This window comes from Fusarium sambucinum, chromosome I, assembly GCF_050947815.1.
Source record: "Fusarium sambucinum isolate potato_lamoka chromosome I, whole genome shotgun sequence".
Taxonomy (NCBI): domain Eukaryota; kingdom Fungi; phylum Ascomycota; class Sordariomycetes; order Hypocreales; family Nectriaceae; genus Fusarium; species Fusarium sambucinum.
In genome coordinates, this window is record NC_139294.1 from 6,238,388 (window position 1) to 6,251,820 (window position 13,433).

The following is a 13,433-nucleotide window of genomic DNA, read 5'->3' on the forward strand; positions in this document are numbered from 1 at the left end:
GAAGCTCCAGGCCGCACGACGTCTGATATCATCCACCACTGATAAGATAAGAAATTCGAGGCAGCAACAAAGCTACATCATCGTCGCATGTTAACATTCCTGCTGGCAGGTGCTTCAACAAGGTTTCAATGGCATCAAGTCAAAATTATTAATTACTTGCTCCAAATCAACCGCTATGGGTACTTGCTTTCTGGCCTTTTAGATATACCAGCATAAAAAATAGACTAAACAGGCAAGCTCTCTAAAAAGAAGCGCTAGCTAATGAAAGAAAAATCAACACAAGGGCCTGCGCCCGGCTGCCTTCTGGGACGAGTTTCCCATTGAGAGAAACGAAATAAAAGAAATGGAACACCATCAACTCCAGTATTCCCCTTCGACCCAGCGCCTGACATATCTGACACGCTGGTATAAACTTTTCCACTCGTCTCACGTCTCATCTGAACACATGCAACACGTTGAAAGCTAATACCTACTTACAGGTCAACAAGTAATTCCCTGCGCTCGCCATGATGATTGCCTTCATGAACTCCTTGCTCGCCTTGTAGTCTTTCATGGTCCTCTGGCGCCCTCTCCGCTTGATCTGTCTCAGCACCTGTAGTCGTTCCTTCGCCTTCGTTCTCGGCCGGGTTTTCATTATTTTCATCATTTTGGGCCGCTGCTGCCGCTGCAGCTGCTTCAGCTTCTCTTGCTTCAGCCTCTGCACGCTCCCTTTCAGCTCGCGCTGCTGCTTCGAGATTGGCGATATGCCTTTCTGCGACACCTGGTGCAATACTTGCCAGAAACAAGAGACCAGCTCTTTCCAGACGTCTAACTTGAGAAAGAATCCAACTCTCTGGACCTTGGTGCTGCTCCACAAGCCGCCTTGCCATCTCAGTAGGATTAGGGTTCGGTCTGGGCTGCGGGTTCTGCTGGTTACGCTGCTCTGGTGTGGCGGCACCCTGTTGAGGCCTTGGCTCCAGCGGAACCAAGTTCTCCAGGTGTCGTCCCAGAGGTCGCCAAACGTGATCCGGAACTCCGTTGAGAACTCCGGTACTAAGCACAAAGATGAATACGGCGATCACAATAATACTAAGCCATCGAGACCAGCTCGCATCAGGAGAAGTGAAAAACCAGATAAACAATGCCAGACGGAACAGAAGCCAAATTTGTGGCCACAACTGGAGAAGTAGTGGCGGAAGTGCTGCCATTGGTGGGTTGCCTCGATGCATCAAGGGGCCCATGAACGCCCCAGGCTCTGGTTCTTGACCTTGGTTCTGAACTTGACCTTGGCCCTGAGCCTGGCCCTGGCCCTGGTGTACTTGTTCCTGCTGAGGCACAGGCTGTTGAGGTAAAGGCTGGAGGCGTTGTTGATTAACACGAAGAGGCTGTCCTTGCGGCTGGAATTGTCCCAAGTAATTCGGTGCCAGGGGACGATGATGGTGATGATGGTGGTGGTGGGGATGTTGTCTATGTTGCATTTGCTCATTTCCAGCTTCCTGAGTTTGACCAATCACGGTTTGCCGCAGTTGCTGGAGTTGTTGAAGACTTGTTTGGGTTCTAAGACGTGGGGTGTAATACGCCTCAGAACTAGTATTATTAAACAGCAAAGCTCTCGGTCCTTCAGGTGATGAGAGAATGTATACCTCAGGCCCTTGCCTGGGTTGGGAACTTCGAGAAGCTGCAGTAGGAGCAAGTCGAGTAGAAGCGGGCTCGGGGGTCGCCCGTCTGCTAGACATGACAGAATACCCATGTGGGTAAACAGGTGCCGGCACTCCGGATTGTGTCAGAGGACGATTATGTAAAGAAGTGCTAGAAGCGCTCCGCTGCATTGCACTGGCCGTTGCTGACGTAGCTTGGTTAATATCAGCACTTCGGATGATGTTATGTACGTCGGCTGGTGACATAGAGACCCCGGCACCACCGCTCCCATGTTGCACGCCTCCTCCAGTTCGTACAACCGTCTCGACCTGGTACGTGTGCCCGTTAGGTCCAACATGCTCGCGATATATGGTTTGGCCTGGGACTGGGGCTGGGCTTGCTCGGCCGCTACCGTCGCCTACTGGGACAGTCCCTAGGCCGTTGTCTCCAACACCGCGCATACCCATCTGAGCTCTTGTGCGCTGATTCTGGTTAACAGCTCTTGCCATAGCCTCTCGTTGAAGGTTATTCAGCCACTGTGTCATGTTCTGGTGGTGGTGTTGAAAGGCCGCAGCTTGCTCAGGGGTATGAGATGGAGAGGGTGACGGCATGCGTGGCTGAGGGAACGGGTTAGAAGTCGGAGGCATCGAATTTCGCCAAGGCATCTGGTATCCTAAGCCATGGCCTTGGATATGTGGAGGTTGTGGTCGCGGAGGATTCGTTGGCGGGGCAGAAGCAGTTGGGCTGGGACCTGACGCTGGTGCTGAGACGGGAGCAGGAAGCGCAGGAGATGCGGTTGCGGCTGAGGATTGGCTGTCTTGCACATCGCGAATAACAAGATGAATAGTCTGTTGCTCAGGGTTGCGGACCTATATCAAGGGAAAGCCAAGGAGTCAGTTGGTTGATCCATGGTCAACGGTGTATTTGTAAGAAGCATACCACATCTGCGCCGAATATATCAAGCAAGGTGTCGGACTCGCGAACAATGGCGCGTCCACGATGAATCAAGCGCTGGTTCTCATCGGCTGGGCGCAAGGGAAGGGTCTGTCGAATCTTGTCCTTGAGCTGTTTGACCGTAGTGCTGATGGCAAGATTGGGAAACAGCAGGGGTCGGGTCACGCCAACAGACGGTGACAAGACCTGTACGTTTACAGTTTGTCCATCGCCTGCTGAAGGTATGGGGGCGGTAGATTTATCGTCTTCAGGACGAGTCGCAGAAGGCATAGAAGCCATGATAATCAAGCTAGTGGCATGCCACGCCGAGGTAAGCTAAGGGTGAATGAAGTAGTCCGAAATGTCGGAGTGAAGGAGCGGCGACTATGAATGAAGGATGCGACGGATCGACGTCGAGTAAAACTATGGTGCAGGAACATATATATCGATAGTCGATAACATGAAAGCTCGCCCCTCGTCTTTGAATTGAGGAAAAGTATCCGTAACGACTTATTGACTGACGTCGGTTTGTGTCGTCTTACTAACACTAAACGGGTCGCATGTCAAGGGAGAAGGTTTGGCGGCGAATGAAGTAAAGATGAGTACACGAGATGATGCGCAACAAGTGAAGAGTAGGTGCTGTAGAAGCTGTGATAAAGAAGTGTATGTGTTTGTTGGCCCTGAAAAAGGCAGCGCTTTTGCGGAGAGAAAGGAGCGATAATGGAAGTTGTGGTTCAATCAACCTGGATATCTAGTGGTCAGGGTGGCCTTTTGCCATTTGGGGTCCTATCCGTCCTGCCTACCTCAGGTACCTACCTAAGCTAAGCTTCTCAGGTACAGGTAACGTAGGTCGGTGCTTGAGCAATTGCGGTGTCGGTACTAAGGTACGTACTCCTGTATTCAGTTAGAGTTGCTCATCGCTGAGTTGGACTGTTTATTGGTCAAGTCTGCCATCCAGTCTTACCCACATCTGTTCATCTCAAGCTTTAAAAAACCATTCTCGGCGGTCGGCGTCTTTTACATCCGAGACCTACCAAGATGTGTGCGACTAACTAACTGGAAGCTTGAGTCGCAGCCCATCGTCATCATTGGATTTTGACGTCAACACCCTTCAAAAATCAGGGTGTCTCAATTCTTTGAGAGACATCATCTCTCTCAATCGAACTCTTCTCTTCTGCGACAGCCTACAACTCCAAGTCGGCAGCGTTTGGTCGCTGTCGCTTGTTTCTGCCGCTATGGCTCCAACCCTTGGTCATGGCTCCTCCCAACTCGGCAGTCACATGCTCCGCAACTCATTCTATACCCACGGTCGTTATGCAACCTCTGGTTCGCCATCTGCTTCGCGACACATGCTCCAAGCCTTGACGAGATCGCGATGCCTATCACGGCCTTCGGCCTCTTCAATTCGAACCTTTGCCTCCAACTCGGGCAAGAGACCGAGATTCTCTCAGCGCCTTGGTGAGGCCATGCGCAACACCAAAATCCAATGGTACCAGATCCCTGTCGGTCTAGGTATTGGATTCCTCGGTCTCGTCCAATTTTATAAGGTCTCTTCTCGCGAAAAGGAAAGACATGAGATGGAAGATGGACAAGACGGTACTAGGACGCCGAAAAAGCGTGCCAGAATTCGTCCTGACGGCCCTTGGTACGTCGAGTATTTCTGCCCCTATACCTCGGTCAATGCTTACTCGAGTTTAGGCAAGTCCAGGTCATGTCAACTCTGCCCCTAAAAGCCATCTCTAGACTTTGGGGTCGATTCAATGAGTTGACTATTCCTTACTATCTTCGAGTTCCTGGCTTTAAGCTGTATTCTTGGATCTTTGGTGTCAAGTTTGTCCCCCGCCTATATTGTGGCAAACTCATGCTAACGAGCTCAGTCTTGACGAAGTCGCCGAACCCGATCTCCATGTCTATCCCAACCTCGCATCCTTCTTCTACCGTACTCTCAAGCCCGGTGCAAGACCGCTCGACCAAGATCCTCATACTCTCGTTTGCCCCTCCGATGGCAAGGTCCTCCAATACGGTCAGATCCAAGGCGGTGACATCGAGCAAGTCAAGGGTATGACTTACAGCATCGATGCTCTCCTTGGAAAGAACACACCTCCTGCAAGCATTTCGGGCACTTCTGGCACTACTACACCTGCGACTAGCCTAGCTTCCACCGACGTATCGGACGAGGAAGCCCTTATCAAGCAGGATGCAGAATTCGCTCAGGTCAATGGCATCTCGTACACTCTTCCTGATCTCCTTTCCGGTACTGGAAAACGTGGTCCTTCAGTAAAGGATGAGTCCATGCCCGCATCTCCTGGTACAGTTTCTGAAGTTGGCGCCGAACTCGCTCTAGGTGAGCGGCCTTGGTATGATGTTGTATCACCGGATAAGACTACAGCCCTCTACTACGCAGTTATCTACTTGGCTCCTGGCGACTACCACCGTTTTCACTCTCCCACAAACTGGGTCGTCAACCGCCGTCGCCACTTCGCTGGAGAGCTTTACAGCGTATCTCCATATCTGCAACGAACTCTACCTGGCCTTTTTACCCTCAACGAGCGTGTAGTGCTTTTGGGTCGTTGGCGTTGGGGATTCTTCAGCTACGTTCCAGTCGGTGCAACCAACGTTGGCTCTATCGTCGTCAACTTTGATAAGGAACTGCGAACCAACAGTCTGTTGACCGACACGGCAGCGGATCGGGCAGCTGAGGAGGCGGCCAGCAGGGGTGAGGTATATCATGGATTTGCCGAAGCAACATACGAGGCGGCCAGTCCTATTCTGAGAGGCCATGCACTTCGACGCGGTGAAGAAATGGGTGGCTTCCAGCTGGGTAGTACCATCGTACTCGTATTTGAGGCACCTGCACACAAAGTGGGTGACAACAACGAGCACATCGGTTGGGACTGGGCGGTGGAGAAGGGACAGCAGGTTAAAATGGGACAAGCTCTGGGAAGGGTGGTTGAGTAAATAATGCATTCTGTATAAAGAACAAAATCCCAGTTGAGCGTTTGGATATTTGCATATAATTGTATACTGCTCCGTATAATGCATCAGCGTATGAAGCGTTTTCTATTTATCATAACTGTTAAAATGAGTACATATCCAAATACAAAGCGTACCCAGTTTTACTTCTGTCCATACATCAGAAAGCATCAATGACCAAGAACAAATTCCAGATGTTGATAACAATAGTATTGTTTGTCCATTACGTGAATGGTGAGCTTCTATACTCTATCTCTAAATGCTAACGGTTCGCTAAAAATGCAGTTTCCCATCCCCAGTCTAATTGACTTCTCGCAAGCTTTTTAATATCGTGTTTAAGCGCCAAAAACCTTGACACGCTCCTCAAGAGGAGCATATGTCTTGGGGCCAGCCTCACCCTCCTTGGCACCAAAGACGAGCTGAGCGTTGAGAGTCCAGGTGGAGGGGATCTTCCAGGTCTCGGCAACCTTCTCATCGATCAGAGGGTTGTAGTGCTGGAGGTTGGCACCGAGACCCTCAGCCTCGAGAGCGGTCCAGAGAAGGTACTGCTGGATAGCAGCAGACTGAACGGCCCAGGGCTCGAAGCGATCGGCATAGATGGCAAATTTGCCCTGGAAGGTCTGAATGGTGGCGTTGTCGACGTAGAAGAGAACAGTTCCGGCGGCAGCCTTGAAGCCGGAGACTCGCTTAGCAGTGGCCTCCCAGGACTCTGCAGGGACAATGGCGCGGAGGGCATCAGATGTGATGTCCCAAAGCTTGTCATGCTCAGCACCGTAGAGAACAACGACACGGTTGGTCTGGGAGTTGAAGGATGAAGGGCTCTCGAGGGTGGTCTGGTTGACGATCTCGGTGATGCGCTGGGTAGCGATGGGGAGGTTCTTGGAGAGAGCGTAGTAAGAGCGGCGGTTCTTGGCCAGCTCAATGAGGGCGTTGGCAGATAATTTGGCGGCCATTGTGAGTGATGTTTAGGTTTGTGGATGTAGATTGGTATGTGTGTAAGTGAGTTGAGTGAGAAGCTGTTGATGAGATAGGATAGACGGCGGGGAAACAGTCGAATATATAGCAATATCTCCCTCACATAACAAATCTTTATTAAGCTACGACGGCACTATTCACCTGTTTTGCCCCGCCCGGTATATTGAACCCCTCCATTAACAACTTTGGTCCCGAATCGCGCGAGAAAAAACGACATGAGACCCTGCCAGTTCTTTGCAATCGCAGCCTCCACTGACTAATGATGCACCACCATAATTGCATCAGTCAAGTACAAGCTTATACTGATTGAGTTAGTCTGTTTGTCAGCCACCCGCTCGCACCTTTTTACTTGCGCGCGCTAAGTCGTGTGGGATTCCATAAACATTATTCAGCCGGATATATACGCTCAATAAGGATAAGAGCCGGAAGTACTGAGGCTACCCTGAAGCGATCATGTTCTTTTTGTTTTTTTACCTTTTTTTCTAAGGACTCAGGATTCATTAGGTATTGTCAGATGATAAGAATCATAAGCCTAGTATAATTCGTAATGTCTACACTACTCACTCGAATCTCGATATAAATATAATTGTGCCGTATTCGTGCGATTGAACCGGTATCAAGTGGAGATCGCGTGTTATCAAACTCAGATATACATACAACTCACCGCTACAGACGCTACATGGTCTACTGATGTGTAGGTGCGGAACTAACACTCTGTTTAGAAATAGACAGAAACTTGACATGCAACATAACCCAATTGTCATCATCGCTGATTGCTTGAACGGCCCCCACCCTACTTGGAACAGACTTTTACTCACGCATCCTGACTCATGTACACTATGGGCACTCTGATAGAACGATGTTGGGTCTAACCCCGGATTTCCCTCATGTTGGCTAGACCGCTATGATTTACAATACGCGCGCGCGAGAGATGGATGAAGCAAGCGGAACATATATTCGGCTGACAAAACACGGCTTCGGACCCTTGCATGCCACATCCCACTGACAAGCGAGTGCCGAGCCTATCAGACTGGGTCAGTCGCCAGAAAGGGAAGTCTGGCGTCAGTAACACATCTATACTCATCGGTATGAACCAGTAGATTGAACAAAAACACCCATCTCGTCTATCCGATAATAGCCCTCATCTGTATATTCGTACTTACCATAGGTAGTATACGGCAAGGATCTCTATATAGTAGTTGATCTCTATATACCTAGTAGTCGTTAATCGAATCGCCCCAAGTTTGCGATACGACAAAGATGTAAGAGCCTAACAAATGGCTTATCACCGGCAACTATGTGCACTTCAATATTCAATCAATTGATTTTTGAAATTCTAAATATCAAAAAGGGCAGGGCAGGATTTAATAATCCTATCCTGTCGCCAAGGGTATTTTCCATAAAGGAAATAGTCAATATACAACCCGCAAGAGAAAATAGCCATTCATACCCATAGGCCTATAACGCCGTTACTATGCCCAATGCTCCCCTCGTCTCGAATCAGAAAATGCCATATGCTATCCCCTCGCTTGTGCAGCAGCCTTCTAATCTGTGTCGGCCGGCATTCTTGAGTTTTGTTACAATGCCCTTGCACTACCAATTCATCCTTTGTATGAAGCAAATATCCAAGCTTTTCCGGTGTTCCATTTGTTTCGTAATTTACCACGTCTCGGAAATATACTTGCCCTCTTCCTTCTTGAGCATCCAGAAGTTGCGGGCCTCCTCACGTTCCAGGTTGCCTTTTTCCATGGCGACATCACAGAGGGCATCCTCGACACCCTCGCCCATACCCTTGCTGCTTCCGCACACAAAAATACGGCCGTCCAGAGAGTTGATGATGTACCAGACCAGGTCAGACTGGTTCATAACCTCTTCTTGCACATACTTGCCGGTACCAACTCGGCTTTGAACGACACGCTTCACCTCCTCCTCATGAACGCCCCACTCGCCACTGTAGATCTCATCCACCAATGAATCTCGGATGCCTTGAAGGACCCAGACCTTGTTGGCACAGTTGGCCTGCTTGAGACGGCGTTGGACGAAACCACGGAATGGGGCAATACCAACACCAGCACCGATCAGAAGCATAGGACCATCGGAGTTGAATTGCTTGGCCAGAGGGTTGGCCATCAAACCCTTGAACATTGGGATGAATACTTGAGGGGAGCGTTCACCAGCAGCTTGGGCTCTCATAAACTTGTGAGCCTGTCGCTCAAAAAATCCAGATCCAACGCCGGCACGGCAGCCGCGTCGCCAATCCATGGAGTCATGGACCGTAACAGCAATCTCGATCAAGCGGCGCTGAGCATGTTCTCGGAGGGTATATGATTCGGTAGGATCGTTGGAAAGAGAGTAGAATCGTGGCATGAGCTGAGCTTGGACAGAGAGGAGTTGGTCCATTGGAGGATGAGAGCTAGGGAACGCGTTGAGGATTTGAGAGAGGGTGGTGTGGGGACCACCGCGGAAGTCGGAGAAGATGCTGGCACCTTCATTAGAGCAGAGATACTCAAGGATCTTCTTCTCGTTAGGAGCGGTGGCATGCTCCGCAATGACACGGAGCAGTTCCTTGGTAGGAGCATAAGACTGAATATCGGTGGTCCATGTGAGGAGCTCACGGCGTGTAGTGATGAGCTCACGGGCCTTCTCGTCACCCCAGACAGTAGGCCAGCGGCCCTTGGTTGTCTTCATGAGAACAGGCTTGTCACGCTGGAAGCGTGGGATCATGAGAGCATCGAGAATCTCATCAACCGAAATCTCGTCATTCGGGGCCATAACACCAATGGCGCCACCAACCTTGAAGTCGAAAACTTCCTCAGGAGGGTAATCGGTAATGTCAAGATCGAAGTGGAAGGTTCGCTTCTCGGCACCAGACTTGGTGAGCTCACGAGTGTTGTGGATCTTGGCCGGGTACACGTTGTGGGGAGGATGAGGCTGGACGAATCGAGGAGGTTGAATGGCGGTATCGACACCCTCATATCCAGGACCAGGAACCAAATAATTGTTCTTGGAGGAGGTGGACAAAGGGGAAGACTCAGAATCGGAATCGAGTGAGACAGCTGAATCAGGAGGAGAAGAAGTCGGCCGAGGGATTGATGTGAAAAAGACAGTTTGCTCGGGCTTAGGAATGATGCCGGTCAGGTCGGCAGGAATCTTCTCAAGTCGAAGTCCGAGTGACTTGAAAGCATCATTGTCGGGCAGAGGAACCTCCTCGTACTCAACGTTATTTCGGTCGCTCATACAGCAAGCACCACCACAGCATCGGCCCATGTACTCAGCTGGTGTCTCACCAGTGATTCGCTGAATGTCTCGGGCATTTTGAGCAATGAGACGTGTAGATGCACGACGACGGCGCTCGAGGGGGATGACTGGCTCATCTTCTTGGGAGTCGGAATCGTCTGAGTAGGTTAGCGAGGGTGCAATTGAAGGAGCACCCTCGGCCATGATGAGTTCGTGTTGGGGTTGAGTGGCGGGGTTGACGATGCCGTCAATTCGAATAGCAGGAGTAGTCATGATGGGCCAAATGTGTTTATGAGCCACCCGCTGGAAGTTGTTGTTGAGGAGTCGTAGTGTCGGGTGTAGGTGTTGTTGAAAAGCTCTTCGCAACGAGTAAATTGTGCCGGTTTTCGCAGAAATATAGTGTGGTTCGGTTTAGGCGACGTCAGGATTCAAATAGCATGACGATGCAGCAACAGACAGGGATTGTAGGTACTGTCGTCTGAGAGGTAGGTAAAAGATGTTTGTAGGGTTCGTGAAGATTGAGGACCTGCAGATGCAATTGACTGACAAGAAACTGTAATAAGAAAAACTGTGTTGCCTTGGGTTGTGAGGAAAGAAGAAGCTCAGAAGCTGGAGGGGGCAAAAGACTCAAATACAAGTGGTAGCGGCCGAGAGCGGGCGGGAGGTTTTAAAAAATCCAATCCATCCATTGCTCTTGTTGCTGTTGCCATTGCCATGGATAAGGCCCCGATGCGGGTTGGGGAATCTCCACAGACAGTGGGACTATTTGGTGCTTTGCATTGGCACTGTTGGGGGGGCGTGTCACTAAAAACCAGTTGGTTACCAGTGGATTATCTTGACTGGTTGTTCAAGTTTACACTTAAACATAAACAAATAGACATTAGTACTCTGTATGTTTAATCAAACATGGAATATTGCTAGAAATTAGAAATGAGTCCAGGTACTGATCAGGCCATTTCACAGCATGATGCTCATCTCAGGCACTCGCCATGATTAGATAACGTCGCAATCCAGTCACTCGGTTATTCTCCTTTCCCCAGGCTCAGAGTCAGGCCCAGGTCCAGCCCCAGGTAACAGAACCCGAACTCGAGAAGGTCCCTGTCCGGCTCCAAGCGATTCTAGCCCCCTAAGCTGATGTGGATTTGGCGCATAGCACAATAAACAGATCATGCCAGAACGTGACGATAGATGGATGCGTGGTAATTGCTTACAGGTAGATAGAAGGCTTGGGGTTTTACACAGGGTTGTTGACTAAACTCAAACATGGCAACATCAAAGTAAAATGAAATGTGATCATGTCGCAATTTCGTTATCAATCAATGCTTAATCAATCAGTCAATCAATCAAGCTAATCAATCAGTCAGTGCTTTGTCTCACCTGCTGTAAGCTGTGCAAGACACGTGGGTCAACCAAAGTATTATCCAAACCTTTGCTCTTCCTCGGCCTAACCTTCTACAAACTCAAAAATATGCACACTCTGCTCAATAATTATGCCACTTTTGTTATCATTTATCGATAGTTGGCGAAGTGTTTCCCTCTACTTCTCTTCCATGACGGCTTATGAGCTAATGCTTGCCGATCCAGTGACCGGTTTGTGCAACACTACCCGACTTGCATAAAAGTCTTTTTTGATTGGTCTATCGGCTCTTGGCCCCCCTTATCAATCAGCCACTCAATGAATCTTTCTTTGTCCTGACACATCAAGATCACTGAGATCGTTGTGCGAATCCTGAGCAATTAGCTCCACAAAATCTCGCAATCCAAAGTCCGATATCGAAGTTGGTCATCTGACCAACGCAAGATATAATATCTATAGTAGTTGAACGACAGGCCAACTCAATTGTTAGCTATGGAGAACTCGGCCGATAGAGCCAGCAGCTAGAAAAACTAGAAAATTCAAGGTTGATTCTAGGGTAAGGACATTTGCATAACTCTCAAAGGTGAACCGGTCTTTCCGACACCATCTCTCACTGTGAGAGATCGGCAGTCCCTGAATGATTAAAAGTATTCTTGAATAATAACACCCAATCTCAACATGATCAAATCAACACAGTGCTGTAAATTACAATTCAAGGGGTCAACGATGTGCACATGCGCATCATACGAGCTGTTTCTTATTCGGATCTTTTCGGTTCATTAATTACCAGTGCAGACCTTCCATTCATCATTAAAAGTCATGAGGCTCTGTCCGGCTATGCTAAGCTCTTGTCAGAAAAAAACAAACAAGGGTTCGGGACCTGGAACCAACCACGGCAGGCGTTTATCTAACCGAGTCAACGAGACAACGGTTCCCAGCTTCGGGTCAGGCCACCACAGACATTGTCATTAAAGAGTACCGCATATTTCCGCCATTGTGGCATGACAGTTCCCAACAATAATGTATAATCAATAGGAGTTCAAAACCAGATTGTACTGCGTAGCATCAGGAATACCGGAGCACAGGAACCGGATAGACATCCTCTTACCCGTTTATCGGGATCTGACCCACAACCGACCCTCCAGTGAGTAGTAAGCGGATATCATCACGTCCGACCGAACCGAACGTTTCCGTGGGGCTTTCCGAGGAAAAGGAAAGGAAATCGACTGCCGTCTGAACGACCGAAGGCGACGCCCGCAGACGAAAATGATACGCTCTATTATCAGATACAAATCTGAGTATCGGCCTCGCAGTATTTCCCGTCCCTCTCCCCGCATTCCTTCATCCCAATTCGTTCGAATTTAAAGAGTCGAGTGAGTTTCTTCTCTATTTGACTCCGATAACCATCCGAACCGATATATACACTCCGAGTGGCAGTTGCAGCACTGATTTATGAAAGGAGTGACATGGCATGGCTGAAGAGTCACATGCCTTCTTCCTATTGTCCATTTGATAGATCAACACCGAAAACGATATTGCACTGTCTTGACTTTGTTTCTTTCTTCTAGCTCCGAGTCTAGCTTGGGCATAAACTTGGATACCCCGGCTCCGAAAGCCCTTTCCTCTTGTCTCCTCGTCAAATACTGTACCTCCACCAATCGGATTACCCCAACAAACCAGCCAAAAAAGTTATCAGATGGACTTGCCTTTATCAATCCAATCTAATCTTGGAACATCCATCTCCCTTGAATGTTGAGATTAGATGCATCTCGTTAATTACGATGTGCACCTTGACCGATTTCGGAACTAATCGAAACAAAAATTTCTTTATTTGAGACAAACTGCGCAAATACCCACAGCCTCTTGTTAAGTTGCTTTGTTGTCCTTGCACATATGTACATATGCATGTGCTTCTCAGCCAATGCAGCTTGCCTACCAATATATGGATACATGTCCATTGCGGCATTCGCATGTACAACACATGAGCGCAGAAGTCAGGTAAATTGATACCACCCTTGCTAAGTGAACTGGTCTGTGTCGGCTCTCCTTTACTTCCTTGTCCCCAACCATAAACATCAACCTCGTCAGGGGATCCGTTTCACCAACAGAATCTGTTTTTGTGTTGCCCATAGAAGCCTTTTCCAGAGCAGGGATCATGAAAAGGAGCTCGATCCTGAATTTCTCACATTTCCAATAGTGACTTGTCCCACTGGAAAGACAGCGCAACATGTACTCAACCCTGAATGGGTCTGATTGTTGGTCATGATCAGATAAGATGGGAAAGATTTACTTTTTTGTGTGGGGTCTACCAAACACATCTAGCTAGCCAGCCCTTTGACTA

At 49.0% G+C, this 13,433-nt stretch overlaps 4 protein-coding genes across 4 annotated transcripts; 1 reads left to right on the forward strand and 3 right to left on the reverse strand.

The window, feature by feature from the left end:
- Positions 1-473: 473 nt before the first annotated feature.
- On the reverse strand, positions 474-2,850 carry FSST1_004722 (uncharacterized protein; the record flags this gene model as incomplete). Its single annotated transcript, XM_083230926.1, has 2 exons — positions 474-2,486; positions 2,557-2,850. The coding sequence occupies 2 exons, from the start codon at positions 2,848-2,850 to the stop codon at positions 474-476; spliced, it is 2,307 nt and encodes a 768-aa protein (XP_083088152.1).
- A 935-nt stretch (positions 2,851-3,785) lies between these two features.
- FSST1_004723 (phosphatidylserine decarboxylase 1) lies at positions 3,786-5,508 on the forward strand (the record flags this gene model as incomplete). The annotated part of the gene is made up of 3 exons (XM_083230927.1): positions 3,786-4,195; positions 4,249-4,380; positions 4,428-5,508. 3 exons carry the CDS (start codon positions 3,786-3,788, stop codon positions 5,506-5,508), a joined length of 1,623 nt encoding a protein of 540 aa, XP_083088153.1.
- A 350-nt stretch (positions 5,509-5,858) lies between these two features.
- FSST1_004724 (Nitroreductase-like protein) lies at positions 5,859-6,476 on the reverse strand (the record flags this gene model as incomplete). The annotated part of the gene is made up of 1 exon (XM_083230928.1): positions 5,859-6,476. The coding sequence occupies one exon, from the start codon at positions 6,474-6,476 to the stop codon at positions 5,859-5,861; it is 618 nt and encodes a 205-aa protein (XP_083088154.1).
- Positions 6,477-8,157: 1,681 nt separating this feature from the next.
- Positions 8,158-10,008, reverse strand: FSST1_004725 (uncharacterized protein; the record flags this gene model as incomplete). Its single annotated transcript, XM_083230929.1, has 1 exon — positions 8,158-10,008. One exon carries the CDS (start codon positions 10,006-10,008, stop codon positions 8,158-8,160), a length of 1,851 nt encoding a protein of 616 aa, XP_083088155.1.
- Positions 10,009-13,433: the final 3,425 nt, after the last annotated feature.